The 20,296-nt window shown below is 40.5% G+C and overlaps 2 protein-coding genes across 4 annotated transcripts; one reads left to right on the top strand and one right to left on the bottom strand.

Annotated features, from left to right (window-relative positions):
- Nucleotides 1-9,534: 9,534 nt before the first annotated feature.
- On the bottom strand, nucleotides 9,535-15,808 carry fuca2 (alpha-L-fucosidase 2). 2 transcript variants are annotated; one of them, XM_086157715.1, is made up of 7 exons: nucleotides 15,540-15,808; nucleotides 14,017-14,204; nucleotides 12,939-13,278; nucleotides 11,936-12,146; nucleotides 11,076-11,266; nucleotides 10,625-10,733; nucleotides 9,535-9,989 (listed from the first exon to the last, which is right to left on the bottom strand). In XM_086157715.1, the coding sequence occupies exons 1-7, from the start codon at nucleotides 15,758-15,760 to the stop codon at nucleotides 9,852-9,854; spliced, it is 1,398 nt and encodes a 465-aa protein (XP_086013841.1). In that variant the 5' UTR covers nucleotides 15,761-15,808; the 3' UTR covers nucleotides 9,535-9,851. The 2 variants fall into 2 exon arrangements, with proteins under 2 accessions (XP_086013841.1, XP_086013849.1); XM_086157723.1 differs by having other exon boundaries at nucleotides 15,618-15,808.
- Nucleotides 15,809-15,868: 60 nt separating this feature from the next.
- On the top strand, nucleotides 15,869-20,275 carry LOC147238036 (putative deoxyribonuclease TATDN3). Of its 2 annotated transcripts, none has more exons than XM_086157837.1 (10): nucleotides 15,869-16,103; nucleotides 16,177-16,209; nucleotides 16,290-16,363; nucleotides 16,447-16,531; nucleotides 16,827-16,889; nucleotides 18,262-18,371; nucleotides 18,492-18,547; nucleotides 18,815-18,927; nucleotides 19,653-19,733; nucleotides 19,967-20,275. In XM_086157837.1, the coding sequence occupies exons 1-10, from the start codon at nucleotides 16,050-16,052 to the stop codon at nucleotides 20,108-20,110; spliced, it is 813 nt and encodes a 270-aa protein (XP_086013963.1). In that variant the 5' UTR covers nucleotides 15,869-16,049; the 3' UTR covers nucleotides 20,111-20,275. The 2 variants fall into 2 exon arrangements, with proteins under 2 accessions (XP_086013963.1, XP_086013974.1); XM_086157848.1 differs by having other exon boundaries at nucleotides 15,870-16,103; nucleotides 19,656-19,733; nucleotides 19,967-20,274.
- Nucleotides 20,276-20,296: the final 21 nt, after the last annotated feature.

Here is a 20,296-nt window from a genome sequence, read left to right as displayed (position 1 = left end):
CGTCCTCCCAAACGAGGTTACGTAAGATTATCTGGTTCAAACCCTCTGAGTTCCCCTTAATTAGGACATCCTCCGACTCTCTCTCTTTGTTAGCGCCGCCGCGCGCTCCTCGGACATAAAAACCAGAGGATACGAATCCAAGGTGACTCTGGAGATGCGGTCAGATGCCTGAAAGCAGATGTAAGGTTTGGAAAGAATCTGTTTTTTTTTGTTTTTTTTTTGCCTCCTCGCCTGTTTTTTTTTTTTTTTTTTTTTCAGGGGGGTCGAAGGAGGCACTTCCACTTAAGATCTCCGCTGTCAGACTGGAGGGGGGGGGGGGAGGATGGGAAGGCGGGCGGGGGGGACGCCTCGGAAATCGGCGCGATCGGCGTTTTCGAAGAGGCGATCTAAGTGGGTTTGCCCGGGGGGGGGGGGGGAACAAAAATAACAAAAAATACAGAGGCCTTGTAGGGAGCTCCCTTTCAAGGTCGGCCTGACCTCATTGCTTAGTTTCCATCCTCTCCGAGCCACAAGAGGGAAGGAGGAGGAGGAGGAGGAGGAGGAGGGTGGGCAGATAAGACCCTCCAAGCAGAGAAACGGGGGGGTTGAAGAAGGAAAAGGGGGGGGGTTCGCCTCTTTTTTTTTTTTTTTTAATGTATTCACGGAAATAATGTGACACAGCAGCAATGACGCGGGAGGCAGGTGGGCGGCAGGAGACTCTGTGAATGTGTGTGTGTGTGTGTGTGTGTGTGTGTCGGGGGGGGGGTACAGTATGTCCGCACGGATGGACAATCGATCGAAACGCAGACGTCGTTGCATCGTTATGCCCCCGCATTACATCATTAGAGGAGAAGTTGGACATTTAAGGGAACAGACGTGGAGATCCGAAGCTGCACAACAAGTCCATAAATATCAGAAAAGAGACGAGCGGCTCCCGACGGAAACGCATCTCACGCAAAAAAAAAAAAAAAAGCCGGAGTGACATAAAGCACATGGTACGATGCGGGAGGGGAAGCAGCTGACATTTAAATTTTTTTTTTTAATTTTTTTTTTTGTTTTTTTTCCACTATAATCCTCATACGAACCTGACATTTGGATCCCCCGTCCCACATCGCCGGGTCACATGTGGCGTTCCTCCCCCCCCCTTTGCCGCGGCCGTCCTCTCCGCCGCCCCCGGGAAATTAACCGGATAAAGTCCCGTCGGCCGTGCGCGTCCACGTTACAAGATCTATCGATGCGAGCGAGTCACCGGAGAAAATACCCGGCCGTGACGTGCGAAACCCAGGCACAAAAATAGCAAAGGGGCCCTGGGAGGGATTACACAACAGCCCACGTTTCAGGGCGCTTTTTCCGCGCTCCGGAGCCGGCGCGGCTGCACGCCGTGCGTGCATACGTGCGTGAGTGCGTGCGTGCGTGCGTGCGCGGGACCGGAAGTCAAGACGCGGGAGACGTCGCACCTTTCTCCGCGTTCATTCATCCCGGGGATGCGGGAAAAGCGTGCAAGCAGGATGGGATGAGAAGAGGAGGAGGAGGATTCAACAAGAGCCTCTCGATGTGTGTGTGTGTGTGTGTGTGTGTGTGTGTGTGTGTGTGTGTGGCCTATTCACCAGGATGCTGCAGGACCGGGAGGCATGTTCCGTGCTCTCTCTCTCTCTCTCTCTCTCTGAGACACTCGCCGTCTGTTATTTTATTTTTATTTTATTTTTTTTTTATATTTGAGGATCCGCTTTGTGAATGGAGAGAGTCGTGACGGAGGGTGTCATTACCGGGGGGAACAATACGGCAGCTGCGGAGCTCATCCGGTGCACCGCAGCCCTACACACACACACACACACACACACACACATATACACACACCCCCCCTTGCTCCCCCCCAACACAGTGCACACTTTTCCTCCAGAAAATGACAGTTCTAGTGGTGCCAAGAGTTGAGCTCTTGCATTTTCTGCAGATTTACGCCCATAATGAGACACATCTTGTTGCCCATTTATTTCCATCAAGGAGATTTATGGAGGGATGGAGGGAAGGGGGGGGTTAAAAAAAAAAAAAAAAAAAAAGTCTCACTTGCTTTTCAGGTATTTTCACTTTAAATAAAGATGGTGGTTGAATTGAGTATTACAACAACAAACAGGGGTCAGCCCACAAAGCTGGCCCTCAGGGACCCCAGTGGGGTTATTATTATTATTATTATTATTACTATTATTATTATTATTATTATTTTATTTTTTTTTGTTTTGTTATTAGCCATCCATCTTTAATCTACTGCTTATCCTGCACTTGGGGTCAAAGGGAAATGCTGGAGCCTGTCCCAGCTATCATTGGGCGGGAACCCGAAGGAAACCCACGCAGACACGGGGAGGACATGCAAAATACAGAAAGGCCTCCTGTGGGAATCGAAATTATTATTATTATTATTATTGTTATTATTATTACTATTACTATTATTATTACAACTCCACAGTCGAATGGAAAGATACAGGAAATCTTTTTTAGCTCATGCCATAAACCTATACAATAAGTCACTCTAATAAGTTACTTCACATGGCCACTTTGCTCATGATTTATTCCTGTATATTGGTAAATATGGAGAGACATTTGTTTTAGATTTTACTTGATACTTTTATTATTTATTTATTTATTTATTTATTTATTTATTTATTTATTTATTTATTTTTAACTTTTTTTTTTTTCTAGCTTTTCTTATCCTTGTATTTCTTGCTGCTGCTGCAAAACTATTTTCCAAGCATGGGATCATTTAAGTGCATCTCATCTCATCTAATAATAATAACAAAACACAACAACAACAACAACACCAACAACAATAATAATAATATATTATTATTATTATTATTATGATTATTGTTGATGTTTTTGTTGTAATAATAATCATAATAATAATCATTATTATTATTATGATTATAATTATCCATCCATCCATCATCTGGTTGCTGGAGCCTTATTAATATTATTATTATTATTAATTTTATTATTATTATTAAGGGACAGCTGTTGGTCATCCCTCCAATCATAGAGTCTGTGGTTGGATTCCCACTTGGGTCTTCCTGTCTACATGTCGAAGTGTCAGTGCAACACACTGACCCCCCAAAGTAGCTTCTGATGCCCTGTTTTGCACCTTGCATGGCATCAGTGTGTGTGTGTGTGTCTATGTGTGTGTGTGTGTGTGTGTGTGTGTGTGTGTGGAGAATGGTTGAATGCTATCTAGTGCAAAGCACTTTGAAAGCACAAGGTATGAAAGCACCATCTAGGTTGAGATCATTAGCATCTATTATTATCATTATTATTGTGGCATCCACAGTGAGCTAGCATTCACAGGAAAACTGAGAACTTGACCAACTTGTTGTGGTCAAAAACACAAGCAGGGGTTTTGGATATTTGGACAGAGATCATTTGTAGGTGTTTTTTTTTTTTTAATTATGTGTGATTCCTCTTAAATGATCCCCAACAAGGATTAGAGGGATGTATTTTTTTTACTCTGATCTGGATCTTTTTTTCTGTCTGGTTATGACTTTCATGGGCTACAGAGAAATATGGCCACAAAATAGAAATGAGCGCTTATTAAAACACTCTTGGTATCATAATGACACATGTGCACTTTAGTTTACTGTCAGAAATTTCATGCTACTGTAGTTCAAACCTTCACACTTCAAACAGACAAACTGGATTGACAACATTATCTGACAACACAAGATAATATCTTTCTCACAAGTTACCGAGGAACTATCATCTTAATATAAAAACAGAATGTTGAGTGCTAAAATTCCGTCAGTGGGAGAAAATAGATTTTGTAGCATCAATATTCAATATTATGTCATTTATTCATGTGGATCTCATTATATAAACCCTATGGCAAACCCCAAATATATGTGATTACAGATTCAAATTGCTCCTTACTTGTTAAAAATGTTTAGCTTGGCTTAGCTTAGCTTAGCTCGGTACCATATAATTGCCTTGCAAAGTTGGATAAATTAATTTGTTCAAAATGTTTTTAAAAATGTATTTTCTGTGATTTCTGCCATTCCGCTGATCGCTGATTTCTGAGTGTTTATGAAGACGTTTGAACGTCAACCAAGACGTAACAGTCTGCGGTATGATGAGCCCGTGCGATTGATCACTCCTAATTTTTTCTTGATCCCGTCACCCCAGGCGTCGGTGTAAAACTTTACTATGTGACACACGACAACATTTATACAACTATAAATACCTAACCCGTCTTGACCATCCTGCTCAGTTTCACTCCGGGCCACTGGGTGAGAACAACTGGCCGCCTCTATGAATAGGAGTCCTTGGCTTGTGGATACACCAGCTGTGCTTAGCGTTAAGGCGCATTCAACAGCCGTCTTACACCTTCTACAAAAAGTCTGTATATCCGCACTTTTTTATCCGAACTCCAAATCTCATCCCCCGGGTCTCGGCGAGTGCAATATCACCCCTTTCCGCTTCAGAACAACCTGCTCCGTGGCAAAACAACAACAAAAAAACATGCAGAGAGTGTATTGACGGTGCAGCTCCGCTGTATGGAATTGCAGAGAGCTATTATTAGATAGCCTATAGCCTGTAACAAAGTGAGGATGAAGTTGAAGCCGGCTAACTGCACTGCAGCTGAGATCCATTATGCTGTATTCAGTATCTGGAGGAGCGGCGCTAAAATGGCTGATACTCAATGTGCAGTGAAGGTCAAGTCACCCGTCTCTATAAATACAATGGTCTGTCCCCCAGGATGTTCCACACCGCTCGGCATTTCCACTATCAACAGCCACACCGGGGGCTCTGCTGACCGCCTCAAATCTGCTGCAGAATTTGCATGTGATTGAAGTCCGCCAGACCACAGGAGCAGAGGGGGGGGGGTGAAATTAAAGCAGATGCATGCGTCTGTGTGTGTTTGTGTGTGTGTGTGTGTGTGCTGGGGGGGGGGGGGGGTGACGGAAGGGAAAACATAAGCAGGGCGAGAGAAAGGAGGGGGTATTTATGAATGAAAGGAATGACGCCCTCAGCTGTAGTGGCCCGACACATGACTGACCCCTCATGTCGCTGACCCTGCACACACACACACACACACACACGCACACGCCAGCCTGCAAACTTTCAGTTTTTTTTTTTTTTTTTTTTTAAATCAGCCTCTCAAACGGGCCCGCTCTCCTCATTATCGCCGCGGTACCTGAAAATAATCTGACATGATTGTGTGTTTCCATGGCGACCCGGCCAACCGTCTGTAACAGTTTGCCGGTTCCTTTCTACATGTATAATTACCGACGGAGATTACAGCGGCGAGGCGGCAGGAGTAACGGAAGCCTTCGGGCGGGTCGTGCAGGAGTGTGATTACAGGTTGGATGAGGGGAAGTGAAAACACTGGTATTCGCAGCGTGGATTAATGTAAAATCACAAATCAAAAAGAAGCTAACCTTCCTTTTCCCGGTAATATAGAAGCGCCCCCCCCCCCCCCGATTCATGAATTTGTACACACCGTATATGAAGACGGTGTGGACATGAAATTACGCAACCGCCCCTCCTTGAATGCTCTAGCATAATAGTAAATCTATATTTTGTACGGTTTCATATATGGGTGCCTCTCGTCTCGCACAAATTTATTTGGGACGTTACAAACCCCGCACACCGGGGGCGCCTATCAGATCCAGCTTTTAGCGACGGCATTCACATCCAGAGTAATAAACCGGTCATTATCAGATGATTGGAGCGGTCGGATCAACGACCCGGCCCAATATCCTTCATCAGATAAATGCTGTTATCAGATTATGAGGAATCCCATCAACACACCTACTGTTGGGGTTAATCTGATTTGTTTCATTTCTTTTAATCTGCATTGATGAAACAATGTAGGTGACACTTTCAATAACAGGTTACTGACATTATGATAATCCAAACGATAACGAATTGTTCCACTGAAAGAGGACAAAAATTTGGATTATAATTTACAGCAAGTCCTCAGTTGGTATGATTGCTTCATTTTTTTCAAAAATATATTTTTAAATACAAATGAATCACCTTAACGTAACTGGCAACTTCTCTGTTTACGCCCATGGTACGTATATTTGATCCATTTTAATTTTTAGAAAAAATACGTCATTACCAGTGACGTGCGGTGAAGTTCATGGCTTCATTGCAATCACATTTACAAACGTATGTGTTCTGTATTTTGCAGCCGAGGAGTCGCAAGGGGAATCCCTGGAATCACGAGTGCCCCCTACCATGAGGCAGGAGAACTGCGTGCCTCACCTAGCAGCTCTTTGAAGCCGTTTCATGATCCCTCAGCACAAGAAACTAGTAACTATCACACATACAGTTGTTGACAAAAAGACTCTATACATTGCAAATGTAGTTCATATAGCAAAAGTGTTTAAACATTTTAATAGCGACATACAGAGAGACAGCCGTCAGCCATCATCGCGCAATCTACGCTGAGGCTCGACGGTCGGCAGCCTCACCGCGGGTCTCTTCTCAGTATTTAAACAGTCAATGTGAAAATCCAGCGAAAACCGATGAAATCAAATGAAAACCGCCTTTATAGTGCAAATCACGGATACATATTACCATTTACATTTTTTTTCTATCCAAGATTGACAAGTGAGGCACGGCCTCTCCTGCCTCCCCTGACTGCACCTCACTGATCATTTCATTTTACAACGAAAAAAATAATATTAGGATTATAACGCAACCAACTTCAACATGGAGGGTTTTGAAGTTGTCATCATTATTATTATAATATATATATATATATATATATATATATATATATATATATGTTGCAGGACTCACGACCTCAAACGTCCACATATCGACGCACTCGTTCCCTCCGGAGCTCTCCTTACCTCAGCAGCGGGGGCAGCAGCAGCCGGTATCCGGGTCGAGGCGCCTACCGGCCGGCTGCGGGTTCGACGCGCATCCCCGGAGCTTTTCCGCTTCTCGGCGTCGGACGGTCAGACGCGGGTCCCGGTCTCGGGATATCCAGCTGGGTGGAGGGGGCTGGAAGGGGGGTTGGGGGGTCGGTAGTGACACGGCAGGGACCCGAGAACCCCTTGCGAACCCCCCATCCGCACGTCATGGAACATTTGCGGAGGAGGGACCTCCCGCCTTAAAGGCGTGCGACCGGGTGCAGACACAACACCGGGATCCGCCGCGTACCGGACGCACCGAGCGGCTCAGGTGACAAATACGCCTGCTGCTTCTGCGCATGCGTAGAACGGGCGGTTGGAAGAAACTGGAGAATTACCCGTCTCGGTGTGTCATTCTGAAACACACACACACACACACACTTGCTCCCTTCACCAACACACCCACAGGGATGTGTGTGACATGCATATGAGGGAATGTTGTTTTTTCCACGGTCGCCTTCGGATGGTGGGTTTCCTCATGGTGTAATTACACATGGTGGCCTCTAGGGGGCGCTAGAGGCAAAGTAGCACTGATCAAGAGGGAGGGAGTTATAAACATGTAAATAATCATATTGATTATATATTTATGTGTGTGTGTGTGTGTGTGTGTCAGAATTAAATTATTTTATTGGTTCTCCAGGGGGAAATTTGCATTTTGATGAAAGCAGCTCCTGCCAATGTGGGGAAGAATCAAAATAGGAGTACAAATAAAAAGGATTTACATAGCGAATAATAATCTTACTAAAAGGGAAAAAAGAAAGAAAGAAATGAAAATAAAGGTATGTAAAAAAAAAAAAAATATATATATATATATATATAGTAGCGTGGGGAAAACCCCAGCTCGCCACAATATGGAATGTTATTGCAAATGTACAAGTACATGTATACGATAACATTACATACACATGTATATGTGTACATACACTGTAAATAGATAGATAGATAGATAGATAGATAGATAGATAGATAGATAGATAGATAGATAGATAGATGGATGGATGGATGGATGGATGGATGGATGGATGGATGGATGGATGGATGGATAGATAGATAGATAGATAGATAGATAGATAGATAGATAGATAGATAGATAGATAGATAGATAGATAGATAGATAGATAGATAGATAGATAGATAGATAGATAGATAGATAGATTTCATCAAACAACACTTAATCTGAATGTTATATGTTGATCACTTATACTTCAGATCAAATCGTTTGGGATTATTTTTCTGGGTTCTTTGTATGTATTATATGTTTGCGGTTCTCAGATGTGCAATTGATAAATTCGTGTCAATTTCAGGGAATAATCGATTTCCATTTATTTCGGGCTCCAAAAGTGCCTTCTTCATTTGATGCGTTAGATTTTTTTCAAAATGGCTAATATCTGGACACTCATTATTTGTGTAAGAATAGGCTTAAAATCTTTATTTTTTGAGAAAGCTAATAGTTTGAGCTAAGCTAGCCTCTAGTTATGCTCCCTAAGGCTTACTGCTGGGTTACGACTTGACAAATATTTAATTTTTCATTTTTAAACTGTGCTTATTGTGGAGAAGGTGTGTGCCTGCATGTAAAGGACTGTCTCCGAAAATTAGAATATTGTGATATAGTTCTTTATCTTCTGTAATGCAATTAAAAAAAACAAAAAATACTTTTTCATGATATTCTAATATTTGAGATAGGATTTTTGAGTTTTCTTAAGATGTAAGCCATAATCAGCAATAGTTAAATAATAAAAGGCTTGCAATATTTCAGTTGATTTGTAATGAATCAAGAATGTATGACATTTATGTTTTTAACAATATTCTAATTTTCTGAGACAGTCCTGTATGTATGTAATATGTGTTCGTCTTCAGTTGTTTAACCCTTTGTGTATTAGTTTCCAACTGTTCCTATAAAACACATTTAGTAAAATCCAGATAAGCATTTTCTAAGCATTGTGGGTTAACCCCACCAAATACATCTCTTTTTGATCTTGCGAGAATTAGTAAAAAAGCCCCGCTAGAAGGTTATTGATGTAGAAAATAACAAAAACATAAAAAAAAGCAGGCAAAACCAAAGATACATTTCAAATTTCTTACTTTCTTTACAAATCTAAATATTTCCTATGCTGTTGAGTCTGGTGGACGGGACTTAAACGGAAAGATACAACACAAATCACTTCCTGTCCTTTTGAGAAATACAGGACTGTCTCAGAAAATTAGAATATTGTGATAAACTTCTTTATCTTCTGCAATGCAATTAAAAAAAAAAAAAAAAAAAAAAAAACTTTTTCATGATATTCTAATATTTTGAGATAGGATTTTTTGAGTTTCCTTACGACATAAGCCATAATCAGCAATATTAAAATAATAAAAGTCTTGCAGTTGATTTGTAATGAATCCAGAATATATGATATTTTTGTTTTTGTAATTGCATTACAGAAGATAAAGAACTTTATCACAATATTTGTGCAATATTTTCATTTCATAACAGCTACACTACAATTTTTCCTTTTATCATTCTATTGTGCACTACTCACCTCACTTGTTACTAAGACACTTATAGTTTTATGGTTTTATCACTTGTTTACTAAGACACTTTATAGTTTCACTGAGACACTTTATAGTTTATAGTTTATTCTTATTTCTAATTCTGCCTTTTTCTTTTTATTATTTATTACTGTTATTTTTTTCTGTAACTCTGGCACAACAATTTCCTTCGGGATTAATAAAGTTGTTCTTATCTTATCTTATCTTATCTTATCTTATCTTATCTTATCTTATCTTATATTCTAATTTTCTAAGACCGCCCTGTATACCAAAGGCCAAGCAAGAACATTTCATATGAATTCTCGTCATATATTTTTACACAAACAGCATCATTTACAACTGGTCAGTAAAAAAAAAAAAAAAAAAAAAAAAAAAAAACACATAATATTTAAAAGAATTATCAGGCTTTTCCCCGAACGCATCATGTCGCCTTTAAGCGGCACCGGTCATTCTCAGAGTCCAGGCCCACTGGCACGGCATCTGATTGAAGGATAGCCGAGGCAGGAGGACCGTCAGCCCACTGGGACTCAGGGGCTTCCACTGCAGGGGCCCGTGGCCCAGGAGCACCACCTGTGGAGAAGGAACGGGCCGGTGAAGTCGAGGTGTGGCCGCGAAGGAAGGAGCCGCTCTTCTCGGGCCGTGAGTCCTTCTGTTTCTGATGGAGCGTGATAATTCAATATGGCGACATATTGAGTCTTTAATTAGAAAGCAGTTAGCTGTCTCTTTCCTCCTCGTCAGCCTAACTCACTTCATTAGTCGGTTATCAGAAAAAAAAAAAAACGTCCTGTGATTTTATAAATCGATTAAAACATCGTTTTCCAGAAATTATTTTGAAGCTCAAGGCTTTATTGACGTCGGAGCGGTAGATTCTTTGTGCGTCTAATCAACGTTTACGACGAGGAATTTAATTGTCAATGTGCTTTTAAATTCCTTATATTTATGTGAATGAATGGGTTTTAAAAATGCATTTGACGGATATGTTTAATAAGAATTTTTCGAGGTTTATTCTGGACCAGTTGTGACGTTACTCTTTCATACTGATTCCACCTCTTGAGCATTTCTGTCCTGCAGGCTTTGTAATTTAGCCCTTAAATGTAATATCTGAAGGAGATCTCAGTCAGAAACGTGGAACAAAATACTGGCAGGGTGTGAGGAGGATTGGGGACGAAATATCGCCGATAAGAAAAGCGATAGTTTGACGGCACCTGTGTGAGTCCTGGTGAAACCACTGGTTCGTGGAGAGTCAAATAACTGTCATCGGGCCACTCCAGTAAGATGGCAAAGATGGCCTCTTCCTGCGGTCTGCAAGTGTACCTGTGGGAAAATGAAAGAAAAAAAAAAATCACAACATATTTGATCTTATTTGTCGATGGTTTTGGTTTTCTACACAACTCGCTTCAGAGGTTTAAAGTTGTTATGATATATATTCAGTTTTCAGCACTTTTCCTGCACACAGGATGCGAGATCGAAGGGGGGAAAATTAGCCGATTGGCTAATACTGGCCCATTTACGAAATAGTCATTAATTTGCACTTTAAATTGGTAAATAAACCAATACAGGATGACTTTGAGTCTCCGGGTACAGTATTTGGACTGCGGGAAATGACTTTAAACGTGAATCTCGGGGTGTTTGAAAGCCTGGATCATGCAAACGCACCAGACGTTGGGGGTCAAGCTATCGTTCTGAGCCCGCCAAGCGCTGCTGTTGTAAATGGCCTCCCCGTTGACGCTCAGCCATCGACCCATCTGCCTCAGACGCTCCTCAAAGATCGGCGCGATCCGTCCGTCGTGCGTCGGGCCAACGTTCATCAGAAGGTTCCCGCCACAGGACACCGTCTCCACCAACGTCTGGAAGACAGCTAGCGAGGTTTGACCGATGCTGTTAACAAACAAGCGCCTTTTCATCCATACAATGATCCTTCTGATAGCTATTTTGTGTCTTGTATTTGTGCATTTTCATTTAATTTTGTTGAGTAGAATAGAAATGCTTTGACAATAATAATGGGTTAATTAAAGATTTTTTTTTTTTGAATCCAAATATTATTTTTCTTTTTTGGGAGAGTTTTATTGGAATTTTTAGATCATTATTCCTTTTTTTTTTTCTTTTAATCTAACTTGCTCAAAATCTGGGTCTGAATTCTTAATTTTTTCATTTGACATTTTATTTCCAATTTTTACCAAATTTCCTGGAATTTTAAAATTTGAATTTAAAATTATTTCTGTGAAGGTTATAGGTCATCCAGGTCATGATGAATTCTTGTCGTTTGTTTGTTTAGAAGTTTATTAGGACAGTGTACGATTACATTAAGCACAGAGGCAGAGATGTTTGCACCAGATTGTAGCTCATAGCTAATTTTGTAATCTTCTTGTTGAGGCATCTGGACTGAGAGAGGTGAAATGTCTTGAAGTCCGGTTGCCACGACAAGACAAGAATTAAAATCATTATTATTATGAAATCTCTGCAGCATAAGACTTTTAGTAAATAATGACAGATGGACTGAAAATATGGAGTTTTACCGCCACAAGCTCCTGGATGGTGAGGTAGTCCCCGAGGGGAGCGTTTCGCCTGTAGCCCCAGGACTTTGTGTCGATGGTCATGCAGTTTTCCCACTTGTGTTTGAGCAGCTGTCCCGGCTGGTAGCGATCGGCACAGGTGTAATATCCGCCGTGGGTGCAGATGGAGCCTCTGCCCCACCGGTCGTTTGTCACCACCGTGTCGCGGACGGGACTGCGGAGGAAACAGGGAAGCCATGAGAAGCTGTATTTACAACAAGGTTTACGCTATTTTCTGCATTATCCGCTACAAAGCGGCTGTTGTGACGGAGGATAATGTGTTCAGCACTTCCTGCACCTCATTCTAATATTCACTGTGATACATTTTCACACAACAAACTAGTTTTGGGGGTATTTTCATGTTTATTTTTTGGCAATTAATTTGTTGGGGGAGGGGATTTTCTTTTTTTTCCACATATGTTTTCAGACATAGATCATACATTTATTTTTACTGTTTCTTTCCTTTTATTATAGACAGGTAGGTAAGCATCAGGGATGGTTTGGGGGGATTTCTTGTTAGCTTTCGGTTAATTTCTTTTATATTTTTACCCCATTTGTACCAATTTTTCACATTTTTGGTGTTTTTTTTTTATATTGGGGTTGAGAAGGAAACGTCTGAGCCAACGTTAAGGAAATTTCTTTCCAGTAGATAAGATAAGATAAGATAAGATAAGATAAGATAAGATAAGATAAGATAAGATAAGATAAGATAAGATAAGATAAGGTAAGAACAACTTTATTTATCCCGAAGGAAATTGTTGTGCCAGAGTTTCAAGCAAAACATAACAGTTATAGATAATAGTAGGAAGAAGGGAGAATAAGAAATACAATAAGATATAAAGTGTCAAGGTTAAGCTATCAAGTGTTTTAAGGTCTTAACAGACCTAGGTAACGATAACAAAAATAGATCAATAATAAATAAAGACCTCGTGACTTTCCAGGAGGTGTGAGGTTGCTAAACTGTTACCTGTCATTATAAAGCCAGGCCAGGAACCCGGTGCTGTTCCAATAGGTGTCCGGCGCGTCTCCGTCGCCATCGGACCACAGCAACTCGGGTTTGTACTTGGCGATGAGTTCATAAAGCTCCGGCAGGCTTTTGCTGGTCGGAAAGTAGTCGGTAGTGAAGAGGTTAGCGGCGTCCTGTTCAAAGAGTGGGTTAAACCACTCAAAGAGAGAGTGGTACAGCCCTAATCTTAGGCTGCCGTTGGCACGGACGGCGCTCGCCACTTCCTCCACTAGATCTCTCTTGGGTCCGAGGTCCACGGCGTTCCAGTTCCAGGAGGCTTTTGAGCCCCAAAGTGTAAAACCTGAGAGACAAGACGAAGATTGTGTGTGGCTGAAAATCATCATAGTTTCTTTTGATTCAACAAAAAATCTGGAAAGACGTCTGACACTGGTTTCTTTTAAAGTGAATTTTAACATCATCCTGATATACAGGACTGTCTGAGAAAATTAGAATATTGTGATAAAGTTCTTTATCTTCTGTGATGCTAAAACAAAAATGTCATACATTCTGGATTCATTACAAATCAACTGAAATATTGCAAGCCTTTTATTATTTTAATATTGCAGATTATGGCTTACATCTTAAAAAAACTCAAAAATCTTATCTCAAAATATTAGAATATCATGAAAAAGTGATTTTTGTTTTTTTAATTGCATTACAGAAGATAAAGAACTTTATCACAATATTCTAATTTTCTGAAACAGCCCTGTAGACCTAAAAGCCAAAAATACAGAGAAAAAAGAAAGACTTTGCTCTTTTCCTTTCAGCGGTCACCACAGCTAATCATTGCATCCATCTAACCTCTTCTCTCACATCATCCAACTTCATGTCTGATGTCACAACATGCCTGGCAGCTCCAACCTCAGCATCCTTCCACCCAGATCTTCACTATCCCTCCTCTATACATGTCCAAACCAGCTCCAGAACATCTGGACATGTGCTGTCCCTCTGATGGGCTCGATTGTGCCTTATTTTATTGCTGCCTACCCGGCAATTAGAAATGAAAACGTCAACATGTGTTGTGGTGAGATTGCAGGACCTTCATGGTGTTTGGTGGTCAGGACGACGTACTTCGCTCCCGATGAAACGACGATGTCTGTCCATTCTTTGGCATCGAAGAACTCGGCGGTGAACAGAGGTGCAAAATCCTGGTAGTTGAAATTGGGAGGATAATTCTTCTGCATAAAATCCACATATGGCTTGAGTTTTTGTTTCTGCCAGTACCACCTGGAGCGGGAAACAAATACAGGTGAGGCTACTGCTCTGCAGATACTGCACACTGATTTCACTTTTAGTTACATACTCTTTTACACGAAACAAGTTCTGATCATTACTGAACAATTGACTAAAATTGTTTCAGGTATATTGGGATAAGGTATCGGAAAAAGCTGTCAAATAATCAGAATCCTATCTTATAAAAGATCAAATATTATGCAAGTTTGAAGAGAAGAAATGGTTATGGAGATGCTAAAAATGGTCATTTGATCAAAACTGTAAATCATGTTTTTCATCCCATTCAAGACTAGATATTAAGTTTTTCTAATATTTGCAAGTATTGCAAGTAAAATTCCTGTTTCACCAAATATGATGCAAATGCTTGAAGCCTCCAGACCACAACCAAGGAGAATTGGTCTTCAGAGTCAACTGGGAAGACTTCATGTTTTTTTTCCACTGTTAATCTAAATCAAGATTATCTAAATCTATTTGTCTATGTGAGGCACTAAAACAGCATTTCTGATGTGAGACATTCAATATGAATTATGTGAATAAGCGCGATGACTATAACACTCAAATACTAAAAACAGCCTAAAAGATCCTCGCAGACTGGTCTCACATCTTACTACCCGGCCTTTTAGTGGCTCTCCTCTGGTTGCAGACTTCGCTGCACCACCTGAAAAACCAGAGAAGAAGGGCAACCTTCGTCCCAAGAGCCGTCCAACTCCTCAATTCCCAGCAAAACTGCAAACCCCTCATCACCATACCAACCCCCAACACCGAGTGCAATGCCGCTCATGATGTATTTATTATATGAATGCAGAGCGAGCTTACTCACAAATTTGCACAATTAATCTATACATACATACATATAATCAGATATATGTATGTATTTACACATTTATATATAATTTACTTTTATTTATTTGTATTTATTTACATTACATTTATAGAGTTATATAATTTATATATATATTTTTTTTTATTCTTGATGTTCACAATTTTGTGCTGCCCCCCAATTGCCCATCAGGGACAGATACATTTTTTTCTGGTTCTGATTCTGATACTGATAACTATATAATATACAATCGCTATTGTTTTTTTCCCCCCCCATCCGTGTGTGTTTTTTTTTTTATCATGTTTTGTATGATACATTTCTCAGCTTCTGCAGAATTTGAGAGTTTTGATATTTTATTAATTGGGTTATATCCCCCCTCAAAAAAACCAAAACAAACAGATCACATGATCATGTGAGGGTCTGTGGTTGCCTGGAAACCAACTGTGACGTCATCCTCCCATGGCTAAAGGGAGCTGCAGAATTGTTCGGAAATGGAGCCCGGATCTCACCAGAACCACTCGCTGCCGAAGCTCGGGACCGAGAAGACCCCCCAGTGGATAAAGATCCCGAATTTGGCCCGGTCGTACCAGTCCGGCAGCGGCCTGGAATCGATGGACTTCCAGTTAGCTTCGTATTTAGCGCTTCCGGCGCTGATAAGCAGCATCCAAACGGGTAGACCCACAGTGAGAAAAGTTGACATTTTATTAGCTGAACTCTTCTTGAGATCCATGGAAAAAGATCAGACCTTATAAACCTCGGAGGTAAGAGGAAATCACATGATAATTGCGACTATAAGCGTCATGAATCACAAAGGGAAGTGGATGTTACGGGTTGACCACAAACACGGGATTGTTTCATTCATTCACCTTGATCCGCCGATGAGATTCATAACCTATCGGGATAAATAGCACCGCCCTTCTGGGCGACGCTTGGTTATTAAATCAAGCGCGCCCACCAGTGTACGCATGCGCACTTTGCATTGTTTCCCGGCTCTGTTTTGGTTCTGCTAGCTTGTCCACATGCACGGCTACGTCGACTGTCACTGTCACATCTCTGCAGGGGATTTTGACAAAGTATGTCGCAGTTTTAGCACAGTTATTTGGTTAGTTAAACGCTGAACGTTTGTTTGTGTTTTATCATTCTCAGGATATAGAAAGAGTTATCGAAGATTCAAAAAAGGTGAACCATTTTAGCTACGAAGCTTCTTCATTTTTTTTTCCATATTTTATGAGCTAATATCTTTGCTTTTTCCTTCCCAGGCTGGTCTGTTAGCATTGTTAGCTGTAGCCGAACATGCAGGGGAATTTGAGAAGATCATTGAGCTATCTCATAGGTAATTCTCTTTTAAGAGACGTCGCTTAAAAAAAAAAAAAACGTTTAAATGTCTTTCCCTTCACTGTACGTAATATTCCGCAGGTTTCCAGGCTTCATTTTCCCCTGCCTAGGAGTCCATCCTGTTCAAGAGGTTTCCCCAGAGAAACAAAGAAGTGCTAATCTGCAGGTATGCAAACTCTGGATTTGTTGGACAGTCAGACGTTTTGATTTCCATGGAGTTGAATAATAACGCCGATTCATTCATTTATTCGATTATCAGACACAGTTGGAGGGTAATATAAAGTACAAATCATGCTAGGTTGTTCTGCAATAATCACCATAAACACACTCACGTACTGCACACATAACCAAGATGATGAGATGAACTTTAATGCTTGGGAAATTGTGTCAAGAAAATAACTGATAATAATTTATAGAAAATAATTCAAAACATGCTCCATTTGCTCCTGTCTGTGTTGAAGGATCTAGATGCTGCTCTTCCCCTTATTGAGAAGTATAAAGACCAGCTTGTGGCCATTGGTGAGGTGAGGTCTCAGTATGTGATTGAATTTATTGTCTAATATCAGCCTGTCTCAGATATGTTTTGTACTGGTGCATATATGCATTGCTCATATATGCAGTTATGAATAGTTTTCTGGCTGAAATATTATGACTTGTAATATCAATCAGTTGGTTTCATGCACTGTCAGTGAGATTTGATTTATGATGACGTTATTATTATTATTATTATTTTATCATTATATCTTTAGCAGTAGCTGCAGCAGTGCTCTTTTTGACTAAACCAAATTCACATGTCGTCTCAATGCTATAATGAGAACGATGTGAAATTTGAATGCCTTGATTCTGAGGTGTTGTCCTATTAAACAGTTGAGTTAGTCAGAAATTAAAAAATATATAAATGAAAGACAAATAAGACCATGACCACTCTAAGTAATTTTGTATAGTTTACTGAGATACTCTTTTTCATAATTCTACTTTTCTTTCACATAGAACAAAAGTTGTCTTGAAATATTCTCAAGGTTTCACTGATCGGTGTGCAGAGTTTCAGCGGTTCATTTTTTAAAAACATTACGATTGAACTCTCGAACTGACATAAATACAGAGCTTAATACTGTGGCTATACCCTCTCAGTGGAGATAAAGTGAATCAACTTTTTATGTTTTTGTTCTGTAATGCTGTTGCCAAAGGTAAAAAAGCATGCTTTTATTGTTCTGCACTTAGTAACCAAAGGGAAATGGCTGGCGTGAAGGAGGTGGTCTTGTATGTCAAGGGTGGAAATAATCTGCAAGAACAGAGATCCCTCTCGGCTACAGAACAGCAGTGACAGCCCCCCCTCTGCCAACACCACTTTTTGATTAAAAGAGTTTTTGTTTTGCAGGGAAAAGTAACCAAAGTATGACACACAGTGATAGCGCACGATTTATTCAATAAATACCCGATAAGAGGGTTATTGTCGCTGCAATGTATGAAACAGGGACTCCAGTGGCTTTGCCTTCACATGCCACCTCACACTTCTTACTGACTGGCAAAATAACCTTCTCCACAAAGCCTGTTCAAAGCAGGAATATTATACTGCAATTACACCCTGCTGGGATTTAAAACCCAGATGCAGATGAGCTTGTAAGTCATGTTTTACATGATAAATAAATGTACTTGCTGTGGCTACAGTGCCCTGATGTTCTTTTCTTTCCTAATTGAAACAAACGTATTATTACCTGAAGGTCATTTTATGGCAGATATCTATACAAACATGGGTTTTTCCCTCTGCACCCTACTTCCCGGACCACGTGACTTTTTTACTGATTGCAAAGATGTCATTTAGAAAAGTGCACTCATGCAAAGATTTGGTTTTATTTGAATGAATTTGCCTTGATTTGACACTTCTGTCCATTGTAGGTTGGTTTGGATTTCACACCCCGCTATGTCAGTGACGAGTCAGACAAAGAGAACCAAAGGCAGGTTCTCATCCATCAGTCTCACTTAGCCAAGGAGCTTGATCTCCCACTGTGAGTCAAACTGAATCACCTTGCTATGTACAAAAGAATAGCACAGGAAATATTTGAATCTAAGATGACAAACATTAATTATACATTTATTTGTGGTATTTTTTGTGCTTTTTTTGTTAGTAATGTTCATTCACGCTCAGCGGGGAGACCCACTATCCACCTTCTGAAGGAGCAAGGTACATTCAGTCAGTGGCTCACACTGCTAACTACCTAACTTACTAGCAAACCAACACAAGCAATAAGTACATGAAATGGGTCACACTGTAAAGGTGTCGGCAGAAGTTAGAAGTGAGAGCTACACCTCTTACTGGTATTTATGAATAGCTTAGTGCAAATAAAAATACTATAAAGAGCACACAATGTGGACACAATATAAATACGCCAAATTTATGTTTGCATCCATTTTTTATTTCTTCATTTGTGTCCTCTCCACATTGAGCCAGGTGTTGAAAAGGTCCTTCTTCACGCATTTGATGGGAAACCTGCCGTTGCCATGGAGGGAGTGAAAGCCGGGTATTTCTTCTCCATCCCGCCCTCTATCATTCGCAGTGAGCAGGTAGACTTGACCATTTAATCATTCGCGTTCATCGAAACAAAGGAAATGGTGTGCGTGTGCAACCATGGATTATTATTGGTCTGATCTGTGGTTTTTAAATTGAGATTTTATGAACAAAACAATCTGGGCCTGGTCTTGAGAAGGTCTCTGCAGTGAATCTCTTCGTATATAACTTTAATGGTTCATAGTGAGTGATATTTCATCTTTGAATCAAGTAATTTTATTACATAGATCCTGAAAACAAAGAGTCGAATTCAGAGGATCAAGATACCGTTAAATTTTGTAACTCCAACTTCTTTCTATCAGTTTTTACAGCCTGAAATGCATAAACATTTTTTTGCAATGCACTGTTTGATCACGATATAAATGTGACAACGTATCCACAGTGTGTTTTTACAGATAAAAATAAAGCAAAAAAAAAAATAATTGTGGCTTTCACTGATGGGTTGCATAATATGAGATTACACTTCATATGTGAGAATTTTGCACGACAGACCATCTGTGGCTTCAGATATGTTTTTTTCTCTTCTCATTGGCTGACGTTATCCGATCCACTGTTAATGATTGATTCCGCTTTGTGTGTGTGTGTGTGTGTGTGTGTGTGTGTGTGTGTGTGTGTGTGTGTGTGTGTGTGTGTGTGTGTGTGTGTGTGTGTGTGTGTGTGTGTGTGTGTGTGTGCCCATGTGTGTGTGTGCCCATGTGTTTGTTTTTTTCCTTCCACCAAGAAGCAGAAACTCGTTAAACAGTTGCCCTTAGAGAACATCTGTCTGGAAACTGATTCCCCTGCTCTTGGCCCAGAAAAGCAGGTAAAATTCTTCTTTTTGCATGAGAATGTATCAATTATCCATTAACTGGATAACCCACCCTATCATTCCCAGATATCCCCCTTAAAAGAGATGATCTAGGCTTCGGCTAATGTTTATGTCATATTACCTCGAAGGAGAATCCAGTCTTTCCTGCTGGAGTAAATTCTCCCAGACCGTTGCTCATCTGTGTTCTCAGTTCCATCTGCCTTACTGTTGTTTGCTCCAAAATACAGGTGAGAAATGAGCCGAGAAATATCAGCGTTTGTGCAGAGTACATCAGTAAAATCAAAGGGGTGTCCGTGGAGACGGTGATGGAGGTGACCACACAGAACGCCCTTCGACTTTTCCCCAAGCTCAAGTCCTTCATCAGACCCTGAGGCATCCTGGAAAAGTTTCTGTTTCGATTTCAGTTAGTCTATTTTCAGATGAGCTTTTAATGTGGTGTTTACTTTGCATTTCCTTAAATAAAAGGAACAACTCACATCTGAACAAGGCTTCCTCTAATTTTTATATTTTATTGTTGCTCGTATCCAGAAACTGCTCGTTTTAGGTAAAAAGTTTGA

This window comes from Fistularia commersonii, chromosome 1, assembly GCF_037954325.1.
Source record: "Fistularia commersonii isolate RoL2024-O1a breed Wild chromosome 1, RoL_Fcom_v1.0, whole genome shotgun sequence".
Lineage (NCBI taxonomy): Eukaryota > Metazoa > Chordata > Actinopteri > Syngnathiformes > Fistulariidae > Fistularia > Fistularia commersonii.
Note: the sequence above shows the minus strand (reverse complement) of the source record. Positions and strands in the feature narration are given on the sequence as shown.

Bases quoted from the DNA above. Each gene is read 5' to 3' on its own strand.
- fuca2 (XM_086157715.1), bottom strand. From the start codon at position 15,760: ATGGATCTCAAGAAGAGTTCAGCTAATAAAATGTCAACTTTTCTCACT. The intron at 14,205-15,539 runs GTGAGATCCGGG...TTCCCGCTCCAG, and splicing joins TTCGGCAGCGAGTGGTTCTG to GTGGTACTGGCAGAAACAAA. The intron at 10,734-11,075 runs GTGCGTTTGCAT...ATTTTCCCACAG, and splicing joins AGCTTGACCCCCAACGTCTG to GTACACTTGCAGACCGCAGG.
- LOC147238036 (XM_086157837.1), top strand. From the start codon at position 16,050: ATGCACGGCTACGTCGACTGTCACTGTCACATCTCTGCAGGGGATTTT. The intron at 16,364-16,446 runs GTAATTCTCTTT...AATATTCCGCAG, and splicing joins ATCATTGAGCTATCTCATAG to GTTTCCAGGCTTCATTTTCC. The intron at 18,928-19,652 runs GTAGACTTGACC...CCTTCCACCAAG, and splicing joins CTATCATTCGCAGTGAGCAG to AAGCAGAAACTCGTTAAACA.